The 22931-nt window shown below is 35.6% G+C and overlaps 1 protein-coding gene across 4 annotated transcripts in view; it reads right to left on the minus strand.

The window, feature by feature from the left end:
- The window catches only part of AKAP9 (A-kinase anchoring protein 9), a 122844-nt gene that overhangs the window by 47759 nt on the left and 52154 nt on the right, over positions 1-22931 (minus strand). For 3 of the 4 annotated variants that reach the window (XM_072854291.1, XM_072854289.1, XM_072854287.1), the window contains 13 exons: positions 21990-22203; positions 21123-21202; positions 18749-18887; positions 18190-18311; positions 16141-16246; positions 15513-15711; positions 12321-12417; positions 11369-11461; positions 9395-9757; positions 8296-8520; positions 6520-6660; positions 5869-5966; positions 4911-5116 (listed from right to left, as the gene is read on the minus strand). In XM_072854291.1, the coding sequence (XP_072710392.1) occupies positions 4911-5116; positions 5869-5966; positions 6520-6660; positions 8296-8520; positions 9395-9757; positions 11369-11461; positions 12321-12417; positions 15513-15711; positions 16141-16246; positions 18190-18311; positions 18749-18887; positions 21123-21202; positions 21990-22203 (2083 nt within the window). The remainder of the gene's footprint in view (positions 1-4910; positions 5117-5868; positions 5967-6519; positions 6661-8295; positions 8521-9394; positions 9758-11368; positions 11462-12320; positions 12418-15512; positions 15712-16140; positions 16247-18189; positions 18312-18748; positions 18888-21122; positions 21203-21989; positions 22204-22931) is intronic. The other variant, XM_072854288.1, reaches the window with a different exon arrangement.

Consider the following 22931-nt stretch of genomic DNA (forward strand, 5'->3'; position numbering starts at 1 on the left):
ATTGTGCAATGATGAGTGTATGTCAAATACAAAAATAAACATTATACAAAATAACTGCAGAAACGTGCAGTCTGTTGCAAAATCACCTGAACTTCTGGCTGTCTGGAAACTTTTAGAGAAAAACTTAAAACTATTGAAGCCTGCTCAGAATGTAATCTTTTAAAAGCCAGGTCTGGAATATGTCTCCTACATTAATAGTATCATTAATATTATTACTACTTCTTGCCAGTGACCAGAACAGTACAATTTGGCCTCCAAGAACTAATGACAAGATTTTAAACTCCTGTTTTGCTTATGTCAGTTCTTTCATAATTTGCTTCCATTTCTTCTGAATAAACACAAAATAAACCAATGTTAAAATATAATTTCGTTATATGAAAAATCTCAGAACAAAACATCATAATTTACCTGAAATATAACTATAAAAATGAGGAAAGAAAAAGAGAGCTGTCATCTAAAGTATAATTTGGCACATGGAAACTTTACTACTCTCAAAGATAAAAAGGGAAAAACAAAAAGTATCAAATGCACACAAAACCTCTAATAATTCTGTTTATACTGTAGGGTTGGCAACTCAAATAGAAAAATCAATAGCAAATGATAAATGTAGATGCCCATATTATAATTTCTAGCAAGTGGCACTTATGAACAGGAGTTCATGTTAAATGTCTTCCTAACTGCAAAGTGAAAATCTCCATATCTTTTTCCCCTGACAATGGTCTTAGTCCACAGCATCTTAGTACAGCATCTTTCCAGAATATTTTCAGTGGTGGAAGCAAGAAATAGAAATGTTGCCAAGTCTCATTAACTGCCCCTGGCAGTTGAATGCCTAACCCTCATTTTACTCATCCTTATACTGCTGTTCAATCTCCCACCCCAACAGAACTAAAACCAAATTCTCTGTCCCTCAATTTTTTTTTCAGTCTATACAAAGTAATAAATAGAATATAACTGGCCCAAGTAAAAATGTCTTCTCCTCGTGTAAACTCTCCCTTGTAACAAAAAAAATCCCCAAACAACAAAGGTTCATATCATTTCCTTGCCACAAAGCTCGCAGTTCAGCACGTCAGATGTCATGGCCCACTAAATCTTAAGAAAAGTGCTTAATTATACAGTGCTTACTCAGAAGTTTCAGATACGTAAGTTGTTTATGAGCTGCCAACTGACATTTATGAAGCAATACATATTTTGCATCATGTAGAGCTAGTATCTCAGTTTACTCCTGGGATTCCACTGAGAAATTAAGGTTAGGGGTTACAAGTTGAAAACAAAAAAATCAGTTTTATGGAGGTTCAGTGTGTAAAGCTATTTACTACCTTGTTCCTAGTACCCTGTTCGGAAACAAGGAGCTCAGAAAGTAGGTAAGAGGGTTTAATGTTCAAGGAATGCCATAACCGCACAGGCTTCTCCAGCACAACCTGCATTACTGCAGTCCCTCTACCCAAGGTACAACATCTGAGGGAGGAGAACAGCAAAGCCTGCTAGCTCCGTCACGATGGTTCCTGGCACAAATCTCCAGATGTAATTAACTCACCGGATTACTTTGCACAAGTGCTGTTCACTTCCAATGATATGTTTTATGACTGAAATTTGAACCTTACTTGCTCTGCTAGAAATAAAATCTTGTGTTAGCCCATAAAGGCAAGGTCCAAGATAAACCTCTAATATGCTCTATAAATCAGGTTGTGGTTGTAAGTATGTGACCTTAATCATTCAGCTTTTTAAAATGCTGAAACTCAGCAAAAACAGTAAGCTGAGTTTTGCTTGTCAATAAATATGGATTAAATTCAGAAGGTCAGAGAGAATTCACTTTATTAAACACATTATTTTTTCTATTTTATTATTAGATTTTTATTGGTACAAATTTATTGCTAGAAATTTATTAAGTAATTAAAAAGGAAGATCTGTTTGGCTAGGTATTAGAAAATACAATAACACGCATGGTTAAAATACAAAAGTAGTGTCTACCCATTTCTTACTTCCAGAAGACAATGGGGAAAAAAATTTTAAAAGCTTATGTCCTCTCAGGCCATTCAGTGGAATTATAGGAAATGAATAACAACAGTCCTGTTGCTGAAAACAGTAACAGAATTTGTCATCTAATTCCATTTGAAGAAGGATCAAATACTTCAGCTGATGAAACAGTGCAACTGCTACTGTGGCTGTCTGACCCCTGTGGCAGAACTACGTATGCAGCAAGGATGCTGTTGTATCATTTTGAAAGGAAAAAAAAGAGAACTGTGAATACAACCTCAAAGATACGTTACAAACTATACATTCATCCATTATAGCCACTGTAAGCTTGGGTCTTCTTTAATCCTCACTCTTTTCTTTGGTTTCTCCTCCTTTCATAATTATTTCTGAATGTAAGGAAACATGCAAAAAAGAATACTGGAATAAACAACTGGTATGCAAACAGCTCTATACCAAGGGGGGCATTACAACAACAGACAAATTGCTTTGTTACAGAAGAGTGAATCCTTACATGCCTCCTCAAAATACACTAATAGCAAACACAAGAGTTAAAACAGTCAACCTTTACCACTAGCGGAATGGAATACAGTTCTCTTCTATTTAAGAGAATACTCTTTCACCGGAAGACTTCACAAGAAATTAACAATACATTCCAATTACAGGGCCTGTTGTGCATTTAGACAGTAGTATTATGACAGCTAGGCTTAAGTCTATATTATACCCACCCTAAAATACCAAACAAAGCTACTCTTTTAATTGTGTTTTTCTACATATGTGTAATGCAAGCAATCCATATTAAGAATTGTTAATGACCATAATTAGTGACAAATACAAGTATACACATTGCTGTGCCGGAGCAGGCAAAAAGTGAATGCATGTGTTATGCATTGTACATGCCTGTGCAGAGCAAGCACCTATGAGAGTAGCGAAGGGCAACAATCATGTATTAGCGCTTTATACATACACTTAGGTATTTATTATCTGAGAAAAGGCAGCAATATTCTCAGTAAACGAGAATGAGGGAGAAAAGCAATGGTACGTGTTCTGTGGATAGGCATGATATAACTATGAACTAGGTTCACTGAATGCACTAGGTAACACCACAGTACACGTAACTGTGATGGCCTGTGATCACTGCCTCCATAACCAGAAGACGTTTTTATTTCTTTGGGCAATGTATATTGTGAAAAACCCAATGCTTTTTACACACCTCAGGATATACAATGAGAACACAAAGAATACAAAGAAAATTTATAAATTGCTGGTTTTAATATAGAAAACTTATTTAAAATGCAGTTTACATAAAATTTAAGACTACCTCAGAATACAAAAGGAAGTGGTGGTAACCTGTGAGCCTGGTCATTGCTCCTTTTACCATTTGGCTAGGAGACTGTGTGGAAAATAGTCGCCAGTGGTTGAAGAGACTCTGAACTGCTTTAACATAAGCAAATTCTATTCATTTCCCACCCCAAAGTAAAGTGCAAGAATACTCCATTTTGAAAGAAGTGATTCCTTCAATTATAGTAGCAGATGTTCTCTATCTTTAAGGTCTCCTGGGCGAGTATCAAAAATTAAGGCCAGAAGCTTAGTTTTCCAATCTAAAATTTGGGGAAAAAAAATCAAAGCCTCAAAAGTCTGAGTTTTCAAAAAATAATTTTCCTCGCAATTAAATATAGTGAAATGTGCAGAAAACAAAAGTTATGAAGTTTTTAAAATGAAACAGCAGTACTATACAGGCATAAAAGTGCTTTTAACTTGAAAAATTCAAGAATTCTTAGACTGCAGCTGTACATATTTCACCGCAGATAACCTTTTGAGTAATCAACTGAGAGAGATGTCACTGTGCTACAAGTCATACATCCTTTTGTAACTTGCCTCAATGCTTAATGTGACCTATATTTAAAGCCAGAGGGAATCAATAATATTTAATAATCTACGTTTTGAATGAAAGAGGTAAAGTTCATCTTCATTCACCATTTGTATTATTACTCTGTAGTAGATTCTTTCTTAATAATGAAATGTAGTATTTGACTTCCAGTTCTTTTTCTCATTCACAGTAGTTAAAATTCAGCCAAAACCAGACATATAATGTGTTTTAGGCGGAACTGATCTGTTGCACATTGCCTCCCCATAAGACCCAGGATGAATGTACACATCCTTACGTTGGCTTCTGTACCATGGATACCTAAATGGCAATACGATAGAGTGCCTATTCTTGCCCAAAAGAGAAATGTACGGACACTATCCTAGTACAATCACAGGAAATTAAACACAGCCTGGGAGAGTTCTCAAGACACTGGTAAGCAATTAACTACAATGTTAAAATGCTCCTTTAGGCTTGTGCCAAATAGCACTCCTCCAAAGAGCTGATGCGCAAAGGCTTGGCAGTGAGAAAGTTCCTGGAACTGTTTCCAAGAGGCTGTTTGCATGCAACCAGCCTCTTTAGGAGGCTAAGGAAGTCCACAAGCATATATACAGGCTGTCCCACACCAGCTGGCCAGAGTGACCAGCAACATCCCTACGTACATTAAGTGCACTAGTAGAGATATGGCCTTTGACACCAGTTCCCATTCCCCATACATACAGAGGAAGGTGTAAAGTTGGAGCAAGATGCCATGGAGCTATGTTTCATTCTCTTTCTTGTCGCCTCCTTCAACAGGAACATATTTATTGTTGTATTTCTCAATCACTTTCCCATTCTGTTGCAGGCTTTACAACAGGACCCTAGATATGAGTCATAACTGGTTTAGGGCATGACCCAGACAGCTCCTGAAATGTTGTATCTTAAGCAGAGATATCATATGCATTCAAATGACAAATAGTTTTTTTTAAAAAGTTTATTTTTAATTAAAATTTCAAAACTGAGGTTATTTAAATATATAATAAAAGTATGCAAATGCTACTTGTTATGAAATAGAAAACCATACAAGCAGTACCTTTTTCATATCCCACATGGATACAGGGTTTTACTGACTCCTCTGCCTCTGTGTCCCATCCAGCTGGTTTGGCAGGCTGGACTTTCCCAGACCGATCCAGTAACCCGAGAACATGGCGACCAATTGTCTCCTCCATGGCCACAGTTGTCTTCACAACTTCTAAAAGAATCTTCATGAGTTTCTCATTAGCCTTCTGAAAGACATGCCTGCAGGACAGAAACTAATCAGTCCTTTGATTTTCCCCTGCTTTCAAAGTGTTTTTTATCCCTTATACACCCTTGCAACCAGGAAAGATGTGCAGTTGAAACAGCAAAATTACAATTTCTTTTTTAAGACTAAACCTCACATCATATACATAAATATTAAAAGCACATTTGTGTTAAAAGTCAGTTCTTTTTACAAAATATGTAAAAAGTCAAACTATTTATGAATATTTGTACTTTTATCTTGGTATTTTACCCAGTTATTCTTTTAAAACAGAGGTCTACATTTGCCTGGTATTCATTATAAACTTACTCTTTTCTCAAAGTGACAATTAAAAAGATTGTTCGTCTACACAGATCAAAAAAGTTACAGAAGAGTCAAAAGGTATTATAAAATACAACAATTATATTCATATAATTTATATTAAAAAAATAAACTTATTTCATATATGTACATACAATGTGTATATGAATACACATGTGTATAAATGATTCTATATGTGTGTAATACAAAAGATATAGTAAAACAGGTTAAGATTTGTCTCATCATCTATGCCATTACACTGTTAGGCTTTATAAAAAAATAAGACATTGTTTAATCTAAAGTATGGAAACTTAGAATACGGTTATCTAGAATAAAAAAAATGACGTTATCATCAGCCAGAATAAAGCTTTTAAATATTATTAATTTAACAACAAGAACATGATTCTCAACATTTTTTTAAAAATTATGTTTTCTTAACAGTTCTAAGCACCTTTCTTTAGAAAGAAGAGCTGAAGATGTTTCATCAGGCTTTCTTCCTTCATCTTCATCCTCAGAGATCTGCTCTCTCACATCGTTTTCATTTTCATTCTGAGTAAGTTTTTGCAGAGGGAGAGAAGACAAAAAGGATAGAAATCCTGTCATGCCAGAATCAACATATTCTTCTTACACACAGTAGAACATTAAATTTAAAACCTAAATTAGTTGTGTTTTGTTAAGAAAACTTCTGCACCAAGTAACAAATCAAGAAATACTCTTCCTATGTGGAAAAATTAACTAAAACATAAATAAAAACAAAACAGGAAATCCAAGACAGGGCCTATTAGAAAGAACTTTGTTATGCTGATTAAACAGTCCTTGTACTTTCTGTTGGGTGTTGCTATAGCAATATGAAAATGTGAGTTTACCTGAGCAAATAGCTATAGTAATAATCCCCACCTTCAAGCTGTTAAACTAGCTTCTGCTTACCTAAAGTAGAAAACTATGTCTACCAGTACCACCTCTTGGTTCTTAAACCTGCTCTGTTCAAGCAATAACCAACATCTTTTAGGAAAATATATTACATAAAAAGAGTAGCAGAAAAAAGGAATCTTACTTAGTTTTACATGCCACAGCTGCCATGAAAGTCAAAGTCCGTATTTACCTCTGTTTGCGTGCTGTTGTCTTGTAGCTCACAAAACAGCCTCTCTTTTCCGGGTACAGAATGTTGTTTTAATAATTCCAGTTCTTCTAAAAGCATTCTCTCTCTCTCTGCAACCAGGCTGTCATTCTCCATTGAGACACGCTAAGAAAGAAGTTTTACAGAGGCACACACAATTTTTTAAGCTTCTGAGTATTACTGAGCCCTGTCACTTCTAATTTTTTACGTATTTTCCACAATGACATTTCAGTCCACTTCTTTAAATGGTTACAAAGACACTGAAAGCTTTCTAGAATGGAATACAGCTCATAAATGCTTTTGGTACCTTACACCTTCTTTAAGATTTTCATACAATTTGTGTCCTCTTTATGAAACACAGAGATCACAATGCAAACTGGAAGGTTAATTTCTAAATATTACATGCTATAGTACATGTTTTGCACAAGAAAAAAGATGAAAATAAGTTCTTTTTACAAAAAGTCTACACACATTCTCTTTTAGAAGAGCTAGAAGTATTCATGGCTTAAACGCAATGCATACATTCCTATGTGGTTCTTATGGATAAAACATCCTTGGTGCTAAAAACTGGAGAAAAGCCAGCAGCATAAGTTCTACTTAATGTTTTTCATCAGTTTCAGGAATTTGCAACCCCTGACAAAAGATGCAGTTGCAAATTGACAAAGAGGTAAAAGGAGAAAGGATGTATGTATCGAAAGGAAAGATTATCAGGATAAATGACAGAAAGACACCTAGAAAGCAGCTAGGAGAAACAGACACCTGACAGTGCTGGAAAAGACACCTAGGATACAAGTGACTGGCTCTCTAGATTCCCCAGCTCCTTGAGCCCAAACTTAAACAGAACCAAGTCTGGATAAGGTCTGAAGGAACCTAAAGCTCCACTCCACAGTGAAATCAAAGAATTTTAGAATTCACTGATTACTATTTCCATGTGCATTTCTGTAACGTTACGTTGTTGAAATTAAATCAAAGCAAGACAAATTCTTCTGGATTATGTTTACTTTGTCTTTCAAGGGAAAGAATCCTTGAAGACAAGTCTATAAATTACATTAATTTATCTTAATAATTAAGTCTTCAAAAATAATGAGTTTCATTAGCATACCTGCTATAGGCTTTGAACAGATGCAGAGTGACAGCAAGTTAAGTTTAAAAAGGCAAAGAAACAGTGGTGTTTCCCACCAAACCCCACAGATTTTGTTTCATTCCTACAGTTACTAAGGACTTAATCTCCCATGATTAAAAAAACCAAACCAAACCAAAACAAAAAAAGCCAAACCACGTTGTTGCAGGAAGCCACCAGTACTGTTCAAGTTCGGACCTCAAGTGGGGATGAGGAAAAATTAAGAATTCTATAGTATTCCTAGCCATGGTTGGTGGCTTCATTGATGGAAATAGATGCTAGCCTGCATCCTACACAGGGCCATGTATCTGGAAGGTGGCATGGTTTACAATGCATCTGCACGCACTCACTCTTCTGGCTGCTGTGCAGCACTGCAGGCTTTCTCCAGGTTTACAGAAGTCTAAAATGATCCATCACTGACTGAGCTTTGATTAAAGAAATATGCCTTTTATACATATATGCACATATGTGTTTGTATATATACACACACAAATAGATATGTGTGTGTGTGTGCATGCATATAGTAAATACATGCATGTCTCTCAACATATACAGAGATACAAGTATAAATAAATATAAATCTGCCTGGTGATGTCCCTTTGTTAACCTATGTTAACTCATTGAGTCAAACCCCATATTACCTCAGCTAATTGCGCTTTAAGACTCTCAAGCTCTGCTAAGAGTTGCTCTTGATTTTCTTTTTGACGTTCCATTTGCTGCATGTGCCCTTGTCTCAATAATTCTGTTGCCTGCTGATGTTCTTGATATTGCCGTACTAGCTCCTGTCGCATGTCTTCCAAATGTTCCTCATATAACAACAGCTGACTTGATGTTTCTGTGTCTGATGCTGTCAGCTCACTGTAGCACTGAAATATTGGAACTCTTTTAGCATTTGATGTTCAATGACAGTTTCTAGTAAATATTTAAATAAATTTTAGAAAATACTTTCACAAATTAAAGTAGCTATCACAAAAGCATTATCTAGTTACCTGCTTCTGGGAAGGTCCAGGCTTAGAATTATTCTCCATTTAAAAGACAAGTTTTCTAAAATAACTGTGAACAGTGTTAACTCTTACAGTTTTTAGCTGGTGGGGATCTCAACAGAAAATGCAGCGGCAGACATACATGCGTTTGAGTGTGTGTGTACAACAAGAGAAGTTTGAGAGAGCATTATCATACAAAACAGGAATATTACAGTTTATTCACTATCAATTTTATGAAATTTAATAAAACTTAGGATGAAATTGTGGAGTCAAAATTTATGACTGCTTGTGAAATGTTAAATACATATTTTACATATTACTTTTATAATTTTTGTGTTCAGCTGATATCCTTTATCACAAGGAACTCAAACTCTTTAAACACTATTTTTAACCTGTTCCTTGTATAAACACTAGAATATAACCTAGCTTACAAAAAGTCTTTATACAATTTATTGCCTGCAATGCAGTTTTATCCATGAAATGAAATAATCTATTTTCATTTAACCAGTGTCATAGTCCTTTCCTCCCAGCATAGCATAATGCTATGACAGTCAAGTAGAACACAGGGAATAAGGGTAGATAATTTAAGTCTAAAGTTGTCACCCCTTTGAAAGAGAAAGGGAAACATTTAAATGGAATTTTCATCTTAATTTCTTTCTTTGCAGTTTTCTCATTGAAATGAGCTGTAAATCCATGGGAAAGATTATTCAGGTATGGTGTTACACACTGCCAGTTGTTTTTTTTTTTCCACACTTACCGGTTCTGCCGTAAGCCCTTTGACATGGGAAAAAAGTTCTTCAGAAATCACTGATTCATGTGTGGTCTGTCCTAATATGCAACCAGGCTTGCTATTAGAATGAAGCTGTCCTCCAAGTGAGTTGATCTCACCGGACTCTTCAGTGAGTTCCTTGCAAAGTGATTTCAATTCTTCATGCTTACTGCTTTTTTCTGTTCCTTTTCTAAGAGGGCTGTCAATCTCTTCTTCACTGCATTGCTTTTTAATTTCAAAATGCATTCCCTGTTGAGGTACAGTCTGTGTTTGTGCTGCTTCTTCCTTCTGCCTAGCAATTCCTGACAATTCAGTCTGTTTGGCAAATGCTACACTCATTGACACAATTACCTGAATAAAGAAAAAATCTGTATTAGTTTATGCTTCACAGGATCTCCTATTGCTGAAGAAAACTCATTGCTGACCATCAATAATATAACTAAAAGTACCAAAAGTTCTGAACTGTGATTCTTTTTTTTTTTTTTTTTTACAGAAGAAAACAGAAAGGTAAAAGAACATAGACATCTTGTCAATCTCATCCACAGTCACATCTTAAAATACAGACATGCTGCATTTAAGGTTGTTTAATAAACTATGGTGCTATTTTCAATTAAAATATATTATTTAGCACAGAATTACCTAGTTATTTTAAAAAAAGATTCTATAGGGTGACTTTAAAAAGTCCTGGCATACTGAAATAAGCGCAGCTGTGCTAAGCTTCCTCTATCTAACCAAGCATCCTTTGTAAACATTTCACTGACATGGAATTTTGGGCTGTATAAAGACAGCAGTGCCATGTGCTTGATACTCAGCACAGGAATTTTACTTGACCAGAAAGAAATTTCTACTGGCATTAAATAGCTGCAGTTTCAGTTACAACAGGCTGGTAACTTTTGTATTGCTAAGTATCTCCTTCTAATACAAATACACTCCTGTTCCAATCATGTGAGCAGTTGTCTTGCAGATTTAGAATACAGCCATTTACAGCATAAGCTACAAAAAGTGTGAAAAAAATAGTATAATAAATACAGAAGTGGTACACTTGAAAAAAGTTGAAAAGAAAACACGTAACTCCCCCTTTCCAGAAAATGCGAGTTTGTCTTTTGAACTTAAACGGCCCTTAACAAAACGCTAGCCAATCATGTACTTTGCTTTCCCATAAAGAAGGGTTTTCTTGGCAGCAGATGAGGAAATGGAACTTTTACTTCAGCAATGTGGATTACTTTAATTAATGTCATCATCTACTGCTGGCTATAACATTCTTCCTAACTCCGACTGCAAACCTTTTTAAGAAGTATTCCTTTATTTTTTTTCCACTTTTTCATTTATGTGAATTAGATTTTTATTTATGCCATGATATAATGAAAGCAGAGATAATTTTTCCTTCTGCAAAGAAGTGAAAAAATTTTTGGAAGTCAAAAAGTAAGTAGATCCACAAACAATTTAATATACTCTACCGATAAAATCTTAATTTTATTAGAGAAAGTCACCAGATCCAAATAAAAACTACACATTTTACACAATATAATAAAATGCACAATAAAATATGATCAGAAAACAGTCTGAAACTGTTAAGTGCAAAATCTTTTGAACTTATCAGCTGTTAAGCCTAAAGTAGCAAGAAATCCACACTCTAAGCCTCCGGATTTTCTAAATAAATTCTAGTGTCAAGTATGGTGCATGTTGTCTATTTTCTTTGAACTACTAAAGCAAAACACCACCCCCCAAATGAACAGAAATTATGAGTTAGGAATAGGAGAGAAAACCAAAAAAAACCCCAAAATGTTTCAGATTTTTTTTTAAAGACTTTCCCCTTTCAGAATCAGAATGAAACAATTCCTTGTAAATAAATCAAACAAAAGTTGGCATACAGTATTGCAACTATCTGAATTGTTAGAAATGGCAAATGAAAGTGACAGTATTTTAAAAATGAATTTTAAAGTAACAAAATAAAAATAATACCTTTGCTATTTCTTCTTCTAATCTTTCTTGGTACTGTTTTTCTAGCAATTGAACAACATCCAGATCATTCTGCTTTTCAATTTCACTAGCAAGCTGTAAGAAAACCATGAAATCTCAGATATTTGTGCTTTTATTTCATTAATTTTAAAGTTTCAATCTGACAGAGATTTTTTTTCCCTCAATTAGGTTATCTTCATTTCAGGCAAATCGCATAATTTTGTACCACAACATAAAAGTACTGGGTAAAAGACTTTGCCTTGTTTCTGCTTCAAAATTAATTTTAAAAGTTGAGGTTGCAACACTGTTCTTCCAGCACTATTTGCATTGTCAAATGCAGACAAAACAGGTAAGAAAGCACAGGATCACAGTACAAAACAGCATCACTGTTTTTCAAAATGCAGAATTGTCAAGCCAGGTTTCCAGCAGTACTAGGGGAGGAATGTATGGAGTCTTTTCCATTTGCATTTGGTTTCTAAGATCTTTGGGATTACTTTTTCAAAATTTCTTCTAAAAATTGTGCAGTCTATACTTAAAAAGTACTAGGATTTCACTTAAATCACTCTTCTTCCATAACTAGTGTTTAAAGAAAAGTCACAATATTTTAAAGACTCCTGAAGAAATCCCAGAAGTTGAACACTAATTTTTTTCCACTTTAGTAAGAAGTAGTCTAAACCAAATGTCTTGTTTCAAAGAAAAAAAAACCACCAAACCTAACCTAAACCCCAGGACCAATAAAGCAAGCTTTATTGTTCATAATTTCCAGAAATGTTTTTCAGCAAAATTTAAAATCTTTCTCCTCTAACATGTACTGTCTAATAGTATAGCATAGTACTAACATGATAATTACTTTATTACTACCAAATACTAGTCCATATTTCAATTTCATCTTAGAACCCAAAGCATCTAAATTATGTTGACCATATGTATATTAGCTGTCAACTGAGTTATATACCTCCAGTGCTTCATCGGTTCTTTGCTGATGAAGATTTTCAGTGCACTTCACTTCCCTGAAGACTTCTTTTAGCTTTATTTGTGAATCTGTGGATACACTAAAAAGGTAAAAGAAGCAGAGGAGGGAAATTAAAACAATCAATATTTCAATATACCTTATTTTTCCTCTATTCAAATATGCATTATATGAATATACATATACATTATATATAAAGACCAATAACTGAAAATATTTTCTTCAGAACACACCTTTTCCCATGCCATTAATTTCATATACTTGACTTCATAATTCATCTGCCTTCCAAATGCTAGCTTGTCCTTTCAATGTAACACATCTTAGCACCAGTTTTGCCAAGGACCTCACAAACTCACAGGTACTTTTAAAGCTACCTGAGAATATTTTGTGTTCAATAACTATACACAATTAAGATGAAGACAAAAGTACCTGTTTGAATCATAAGGATATGAGAGAAACCAGAATGGCTATGTATATGAAGCCACAAAAACACATAGAAAATTGTTATATTTACTTTGTTTCTCTTAAATTGATGTTTATCAACAGATGCACTGCTTTCTTTCTTGTGTTATATAGATGAGGCATACACATGAAAACAGTAAGAAATCCAATATGATTAATTTTATATTTAGATAACAACATGCTGAAATATATTCAGAGACTGCCTTTTCCAACAGAACTGCTCTATATATCCAGAGTGCTATAAAACAGTAAAAATCAAAACACCACCACATACCACCAAAACTCTAGCTCCCCTTTCACTACATACTGAAAAAGACTCAACAGAAATACACTGCCAAAGGATAAGATACAGTATCAAACTACCTAAAAAAAAAAAAAAAAATCTCTCCTCTAGTATTTGTGATCTGCTACCACAAAGACATGAATCCCTTGCTAAAAGACAGGGTACAAAATAGATTAAGTTAGAAGGTAAGTTTATTGTCTGTGAGACTTACAATCTTAACTACATTAGGATTTTACAGAGACCATGAAGCTTCTTTTGCTCAAATCTGAGAGCTGGTTTAGATAATCCTGAAATGGAGTCCAGAATGGTAATTTTACAAAACTTGTGACACTTTTAACTACAAAAGTAACCCATTATTTTTAGCATTCATGTTTAATTTGATTAATGAACAGTAGCAACTGTTTCCTTTTTTTTTTTTTTTTTTAATCTTTTCTGATGTTGCAATAGGATATACAACCAGATGAAAATGTCCCCCAAAAATTCCTAGGCTTGGCCACAGCTATACTCCTAGTTAGATGTTAGTTTAAAAGATGTGGCAACAAACCAGGTATGGAGACTGAGTATGTAACATCATTCAACAGGTTACTGACTACATCATTAAGACACTCATCTTCAGGCTTGAGATGTAATGAGACAGACTGCCATACTAGGTTATTAGAAACCAATTTATGTACTGATCTAGGAACTTCTCATGTAAAACTCCAGTGTCGTTTTAATGTCTAATACCTGAACTTCAGGTATGAAAGCTAAGAGAATGCAAATCCTCATGGGAAATTTTTTGTCTACTCTGTTAGCTTATAAATACTGATAATCGCTCTAAATGCTCATTAAACATACGTAAAATGAGTTTTGAGTATTTTAGGTGAATAGTTATCATGGACTAAATCAGAACACTAACTACCCATTTAAAAATAATTTAGAAATTGTATATGAATATTTATAACTTGTCCTAGCCAACACATATACAGCAGTATACAGTTTCACAAAATGCATTTTGAAAATGCTCATAACTTGTTGTTTTGGTTTTTTTTTTTTTACAGGATTAAAAAGTAATTTATTAAGAAGCCACACAGTCCCTTAAAACTGAGCTCAGGCTAATAAATGTGTACTGATTCTACAAGGCAGATAGTAGAAAACAATGATATAAAGCCTCAGTCTTACAGATGCATAAACATTTGCAGAACTTGGACCTCTTATTAACCTCAAAACAAGTATATACAAGTATTAATTCATATGAGGAAAAAAATTGGTTATTTTACTTGCCACTTCCAAGGCTACAAACATATTTTAAGGAATGAAAGGAAAACTGGAAGTTAGAAAAACACAGATGGCTGAGAAAAGGCTGTGAGCAAACAATAAGGGAAAAACAGCTGTTTGGGTTCTGATGGGTCATGGTTGAAGGGAAACACTTTTATCTTAATTTCTCTCAGCTTCTAAGGATCTTTCCTACCACAGTCCTTTTGCTTTTTAAGAGAGTACTGTTGTAAGTATATCAAATATTTAACAGTTTCTAGAAACATCTAGACAATTTTCCTAGATTACTTACTAAGGTAGCATTTCCTATTGCCTCTGTGTCTACCCTTTTACAGTGGAGCACTGGTCTGACTAACAAACCCTCATAGTTCTCTCTTACAGAAGGGAGATTCAGATGAAAGGAAAATGCAGAGAAACTGAGTGGATTTGTAGTATAGTAAATGAAGCAAAATGAAGGAACACCAGGATCAAAAATGGAAGAACAGGAATCCAGGGGTGACACTGAACTGAGCACAATCAAAAGCACCCGCCACTCCTTGAACACATCCAAGGAGCAGTGAAAGAATGAGGGAACAGAAGGAGGCTCCACAGTTGTCAGGATCCCCCCAAGACACTTGCACCTCTTTCAGGTTTGAATGGCCACAATGGTCAGGGCCAGGAGGAGGCTGATGAGTATGTCCCATGTCCCATGACTTGGTGAAAGCCAGAATGTGTTAAGCGGACCTCAACTCTGCCACAAACTTTATTGCCTACATATCATTCTAGAAAATCATCAATTTCATGCAACTATGCTACACGAGGTGTCTTTAGATATAAAGTACATTGCCTGGAGTTTCAAGGGTTAAAAGTGGACTGTTGAGTTGGAAGTTTTGAAATTACTGCTAAAAAGCTCATATATACGAAATTATATTTATGCATTATTCCAATTATCAAATCTTCCTCTATTAACTATAAAAATGTAATAAATTCTAAATGCTGCACTACTTAGTTTGCAATGTTTATGTCATTTCTTTGTAACACTTAACAACTTTTGAAGGAACAAAACAACATAAGAGTAATATGTTTATAAAGAATTTCTCAAATTTTGAAGTAAAACGTACCTTTACATGAATGGTTATTTGAAACATTTATTTTTGTATGCAGTGCAAAGTTATAAGCATTAAAGAACAAATTAATACCTTGTATGGTCAGAGGATACCCCAGCACTCTGAAGCTTATCCTGTAGATGGACAATCTCTGTGGTGTACCTCTCTTCACTTTCTTTCAGCTGCTGTTGGAAATAGGACCGGAGGTGTTCCAGTTCTTGAGCATGCTGTTCTTCAAGTTGTGTTTTAAGGTTTTCTATCTCCTTCGAACAGTATTCTTGAATCTTAGGATCTATATGTAGGTTATTTGAAGGGGAAGGGGATTAAATTACATTAGTATAAATTAACTCTGTCCCAAGTTATTAGCAGCAATGGACTGAATAATTACTGTAATTAAAAATTTCTTCTGATATCGTATCAATTACTTTTCCATAACAAATAATTATAACTTAATCTTCCATTTTGCAAAACGATATTTTATATGGGTAACGGAACTTTAACTGTGGAAAACTGAAAAAGACTAAACCAAAACTGTTTCACAGAATATAATTCCAAAATATTCTAGAGATTTAAGAAAATTAGACTATCATACTGCAAAATCTGCAAAAATCTCTTATGTGCTTCAAGTTGTAGTAAGTTATGAATCAGTTAAAATTTGAAGTCATTGTCTTCTCTCTCTCTGAACATACATACATTAAAAACAGCATATGCATCTTTTTACCCATTAGACCCTGTGAAGAGGTCTGCAGACATTCCTTTCTTGTTTCCAGATGGCTAGGTTCCTCTTCTTTGCTCCTTTCTGAAGAAGATAGCCATGGTTCTTTGACCTAAAAAATAATCAAGTAAATACAAATGATAACAATTTGTCTAGCAATAATGCAAAAATATTAACTGTAATTATAAACATAGAAGAAAGGTTGGTGGCCAATGCATAAGAGAGCGTAACCAGTGTAACAATGCGTTTCATTTTACAGCCTGAATGACCAAGTATCCATTTATAGCTACTTGATCAGCCTGTGCAGAATGTCCACTGGAAATCTCAAACTCCTCTCTCTGGATATAAACTGTTACGTTTTAATTCCTCTGACTCCAAGAAGGAGAGGAAGGCACTAATACCCTCCTCAGGCCCAAGATGCAGTTTTCACATACAAATATTTTTTTGTACATGTATATCCATCAATACATGTGACCTGCAACCATCTCTAGATATAATTGGTTAGAGTACTCTATTTAATACATGGAAGTACCTAACTCCAAATTTACTGATAAAATTTGTCTTTAGGAATCCCAGGCCCCTGAGATGCGCGTAAGTTTGGAGCAAGGAAGGCAACCTTGGTGGAGGAGGATCAGGTTAGGGAACAAACTGGACATGAACAATTTGGTGGTGCCTGAGTGGATACACCAAGGAATGCTGAGGGAGCTCATCTATGTTATTGCAAGGCCATTCTCAATTATCTTTCAAAGGTCATGGTGATTGAGGGAGGTTTCTGAAGAAAACCTTCAAGAAGAGAAAGAAGGAAGATTTGAGGAACTACAGGCAAGTCAACCTCACTTTGATCTCTGGGAAGGCAACAGAGCAAATAATCCTGGAAACTATTTCCAAACACATGAAGCCGAGAAGATACTCCATTTGGGAGTAGTCAGAATGGATTTATGAGGGGAAATCATACCTGACCAACCTTCCGACACCACCTCCCATCACATGCCCATAGACAAACTGATGAAAAATGGGGATGGTGAGGCCGACTGAAAACTGGCTGAACTGCTGGGCTCAGAAGGTTGTGATAGGTGGCACAAAGTCCAGTTGGAAGCCAATAACTAGTTGTGTACCTAATGGGTCAATACCGGAGCCAATTCTGTTTAACCTTTTTATTAATGGCCTGGATGATGAGACAAGAGTGCACCCTCAGCAGGTTTGCAGACTGTACAAAACTGGGAGGAGTGGTTCATACACCAGATGGTTGTGCTGCTGTTTCAAGAGACCTCAGCAGGCCAGAGAAATAGGCTGAGAGGAGCCTCATGAAGTTCAGCAAAGGCAAACGCCAAGTTCTGCAACCTAGAGAGGAATAGCCCTGTGCACCAGTACATGCAGAGGACTGACCGGCTGGAAAGCAGCTTTGCAGAAAAGGACCTGGGGGCCTTGGTGGGCACCATGTTGAACAGGAACCAGCAATATGCCATTATGACAGAAGTCCAACAGCCTCTTGGGCTGCATTAGGAAGAGTGTTTGCCATCAGGTTGAGGGAGGTGATCCTTCCTCTCTACTCAGCACTGGTGAGACACATCTGGATCCAGTGCTGGGTCCAGTGCTGCACTCCCAGAATAAGAGAGAAACGGATATACTGGCACGAGTCCAGCAGAGGGTCACAAAGGAGATGAGGGGCTTGGAGCATTTATCTTACAAGGAGAGGCTGAGACAGTTGGGAATGCGTACCCTGAAGAAGATAAGGTTACCCACCAGGCTTGTGAAGTCTCCATCCTTGGAGATATTCAAAATTTGGCTGGACACAGTCCTAGACAACCTCCTCTAGATGCTTTGTGCAAGGGTTTGGATTAGACAAACTCTAGAGGTGCCTTCTAACTTCAGCCATTTCATGATTCTGTGACACGGGTAGCAGCTTTCTCCATTTTATCAAATCAATGCCTTGCTCTGCCACTCAACCAGGATACAGAAACACAATTTCCAACACATTCTTCGCTCATCCAGAGGGAATTCATGCAACAGAGAAAATTCAAATGCTCATATACTCATACCCTATAAAAAGTTTACCTGTTTACAATCCTTCATCAGCTCTGTTTGAAGTGCTTTCAGCCTACTGTATTCTTCCATTATCTTGTGTAGAAGGGCATCCATACGTTCTTGCACAGCTAAATTACACAGATAACCAGGGACTTTAAAAAAATGAAATTAAACATTTTACCATAAATTTTAATACAGTTCACAGGAGAACTGTTCACAAGTTCTCCACTGAAAAATTGTCTGATAAACATTACATATTATTGAAACAAGTGAGGCCACTTCCAAATTTTCGATGCATTTTTATATAGTATTGATATATATGAATTTTTTGGTAGAGCTGCTAGCTTCTTCTAGAAAAGAAGGAAGAAAAAAAACCCAGCACTTTTTTCACTGATTTCCACTATACTGAAAACAGCACAAGAAAATACTAAAAAACTAAAAGTGGTTCACAATAGTGAGGAAATCTCTAAAGCAGCTATTTAGGCACATTAATTAGCACCTGAACAACTAATGGCATAATTGTCAGTCTGAAATACTTGAAATCAGTATTATTTTTTTTTTAACCAGCATGATGGTACAATGCCATTACCTTGAGTTTGACCTCTGTGCGTTGGTAATTCTACACTCAGTTTTTCTCTCACAGCAGCAGGTCTATGGAAAATATCCTGTTCCCTATCACCAACTTCTACAGCAGCTGAAGAACGCTCATTCTGATTGCCACACAAAACCTGCACAACAAATGAAACAAAGAAAAAAAAAAGTGAAGATTTGTTTATTAACTTATCAGTCACAAATTCACAAAGAAAACAAGAAAAATGGCAGCAGGAAAGTAGTATTTTGTAGTATTATCTTCTGTGGAAATGATGGCATAGATGTTCTGTTGAGTCATAAGAACCTAGAAAATCTTTAAACCTCCTGATAAAAGAAACAGGTATGGAAAGACTTTTCAGCTAAAACATAAATACATATATTTTGTAATAGCTATTTAATTTGGAACTGCCCATTATTAAAATCTTCCATAAAAAGGCCTCCTTTATTAATGCTGAAAGCAAATTTACATTATAAATGTCTCATTCTCGTAAACTGTAATTTTACTTGGAAGAAGGATTCCCTATGGCAGAAATTTGTATCTTTTTAGAGATTACAATTAATCTTGTTCTTAAGTATTAAACAAATAGAATAAAAGGGGATGGCAGAAGAAAACTCAAGCAAATCATAAACAGAATGCCTCATGCTTGTTGGTGCTATGTGGCCAGAAGAATAGCTGCCATATTTAGAATGAGTAGGCAAACAGAAGATTTATCCATATGATTTCTGAAGATAAATGACACTTGAAAAGAAACTTGGCCTGCCCAGAGCACAGAGGGGGATTCTTTATTTAAGGATTTTGGACTCAACAGATACCAAATTCAGCTTACAAAAGTAAAATCACAATTTGTCCAAAAGCTCAACATGGAATCATACAGATCGGCAGCGTTCTTCTCAGCTCTGAAACAACTAAGGCCAAAGACTCTCATTCAGCTGCTGCTTTCTATGAGCTATCACGGAGTCCTGCTTAATCTCTCCTATGTTGGCTCCCAAGTAAAAAAGTTCTGCTATTCACTTTCCCCAAAAGGTGTTGAAAAAAGCCCAGTAAACAAGGAAAAAAAAAACCAAACCCACCAAAACCAACCATTTGAAGTATTTAAGATTGGAAAACCATGGCTCATAATGAATGATGAAAATAGCTTAATTTATCCAGAAATAAGTTTAATAAGTAACTTGATTGTGGGTCAAAAAGTACCTGTAAGGGCCATTGATTACTAGTAGTCTACAAAAAAAAGATATGGCAAAATAATATTATTGATGTCTGATACTAGAATACAGACTAAAAATAAGCTTCAATTTTTGACTATAATATTTAGTTACTGAAAACAATATAGACAGACATTTTGGTAGATTCTTAGACACTTTTAAGTCTTTGAAAGATATGCTGCTGCTAAGAAAGAAATTACTGTCTTATCGCAGACATGACAGAGTGATGTCCTGTGTGTCAATATATGCATGTCATCAGACCACTGTTAAATGAATAACTTATAGCCAGAGACATACAGAAAGGAAAAAAATACTTCCAAACTAGTAGATATAAGACAAATATTTGTCCTGGTTTCAGCTGAGATAGAGTTAATTTTCTTTATAGTGGCTGGTATGGGGCTATGTTTTGGATTTGTGCTGAAAACAGTGTTGATAACACAGGGATGTTTTAGTTGTTGCTGCACTAGTCAAGGACTTTTCAGCTCCCCATGCTCTGCCAGGTGCCCAAGAAGCTGGGAGGGGACACAGCCAGGATTGTTGATCCAAACTGACCAAAGGGCTATTCCATACCATATGACATCATGCTCAGTATATAAAGCTGGGGAAGAAGAAGGAAGGGGGGGACATTTGGAGTGATGGCGTTTGTCTTCCCAAGTAACCACTACACGTGATGGAGCCCTGCTTTTCTGGAGATGGCTGAACACCTGCCTGCCCATGGGAAGGAGTGAATGAATTCCTTGCTTTGCTTGCGTGCGCAGCTTTTGCTTTACCTATTAAACTGTCTTTATCTCAACCCTCGAGTTTTCTTACTTTTGCTCTTCCGATTCTCTCCCCCATCCCACCAGGGGGGAGTGAGCGAGCGGCTGCGTGGTGCTTAGTTGCCAGCTGGGGCTAAACCACGACAATATTACATAGAAGATCAAGACTAGGTATAAGACAGAAGAACTGCATGGACAAGGACATAAAAGAGTTTAGGAAAAAAAATACAAAACCCCTTGCAACATGATTTTGTAAGATCAGGTTTAGCAGTCTCTATTTTGAGATAAATGCAAAGAGAAAGCTTCAAAGAAAATACGTTAAAAATGGAGAAAAATATGATGACTCACTGTACACATAATTTTTCATTTTCAAAATTTCCATTTTAAAAAAGACTCTTTGTTAAATCTTACCTGAGCAAGCCTAGAACATTCCTCAGTTACAGATTCATTCAGCTTTTCTATAAGTCTTTGTGTAGATTTGACTTCATCATCTATGAATACAAATTATTTATATTATTTTTAAACACTATATGCACAACAACTTTTCAAAGGCCTAATTTCCTGCCTCGGTGAGGTTGCTTCTTCAACTCTTAGAAAGGCATAGTTTTTTGTTCCCCTCTTTCTTGTTCCATCACACAGGCAGATTCAATTATTATGGTAGAACTGCATGTTCAAGAGGAGTAAGTGATAAGAAATGGCTTTGTGTGTTAGTGAGCTCTAGAAAGACCAAACTTTACAGAAACATACTGGAGGGCAAAGAACTTATGCCAAAAAATTGCACAAGGGCAAACCACAGGATGACAGAAAAAGCAGGGATAGAAAACCAGCATGATAACATAAAAGCTCACTGAGGCAAAAAGTAGTAAAGAAGCTTACTTAATGTGGGCAGGGACCCAATGCAGGAATTCAAAGAACAGAGAATGAAACAAGCCCCAAAATATTTTGCTGATGCATTTGCTTATTATTTCAGTAAGGAATATAACCTTATGGGTGAATCTATAGTTCTTCACAATTAATTGACCTAATACAAGTAGCAAAATGTGAGTTGTAATACTTCCTATTCCTTCTTTTTTTTATATTATTGTTACTTTTTTTTTTTAAAGTACCCTGAGTAATAGACTACTTGCAATGGGTAAATAATTTAGTACAAAAACATTTCAAAATGTTCGATAAAAACAATTTATTGGACAGCTATATGCACAAACTCTTGTGCTTGTTTTCTTTTAAAGACACTTTTTCATATCAAGAGCTTTGCTTCCATAATTCTGGTCAAGTTACCTGCTTGTTGAATTTTTAAGGTCTGGAGCTCCAGCTGATGCATTTTTTTGAGATCATTCATCTCTTGTAGATGACTACGTACAAGTTCCTCTTTAAGACTGCAAAGTGCACTCTCTTTTTCTGCTTTCAGGTACTCACGAACCTGGTCTACATGAGCTGAATAAACCAGGGATAGGCAAATACGCTGTGCTTCCATCTGTAGCTGTAAATCAGCCTTTGAATGAAAAGACACATTTTATACAGAATGAGAAACAGGAAAACAAAAAAGTCCCATCTTTGCGAATTTCTGTAATGAATAATGTGTTGAACAGAATGCATATATGGTATGCATTAGGTAAATTTAAATATACACAGTTTGGAAAATTGAATTGTAACAAAATAGCATGACACCTCTCCAACTTAAAATAAAAATCAAACTAAAATAAACAGAACTCAATATTCTTCAATTCCTATTTTACAGCAATAAAAACCCAACGAATTTTACCCTGATGAAGTTAGAGCAATATCATTAGCAACAGAGTAAGTTATGAAAGTTCACTCCAAATACAGAAAAAAGATTGTAGGATTAGCGGACCTTAAAAATGTTGATTTCCAAGGCCTGTAGTTCTAGTCTGCTCTTTTGGGGATGTTATTGCTAAAGCAAAAACATGTTTAGGATATGCCAGTAATGAGCTATTTAGAGTCCCAGTTTGAAAAGGTTTTTAGACACCTCTGGACCATAATGATTTTTCAGTTCTATGGCAGGAAATTGCAAGACCTTTATGACATCCTCATAAAAAAAATAAAATACGTTATACAGCTGTAGGTCTTTTCTATACGCTCACAACTGTTTCCAATGTGGCTTTGCCTGTGATTTTATTTCTTAGGAAATGAATGAACTACAACACAACATAAAATTAGGCAGTAGTGGTATTAGTTCACTGTTAGGTGGGTTTTTAGAAC

Source organism: Ciconia boyciana, chromosome 2 (genome assembly GCF_034638445.1).
Source record: "Ciconia boyciana chromosome 2, ASM3463844v1, whole genome shotgun sequence".
Lineage (NCBI taxonomy): Eukaryota > Metazoa > Chordata > Aves > Ciconiiformes > Ciconiidae > Ciconia > Ciconia boyciana.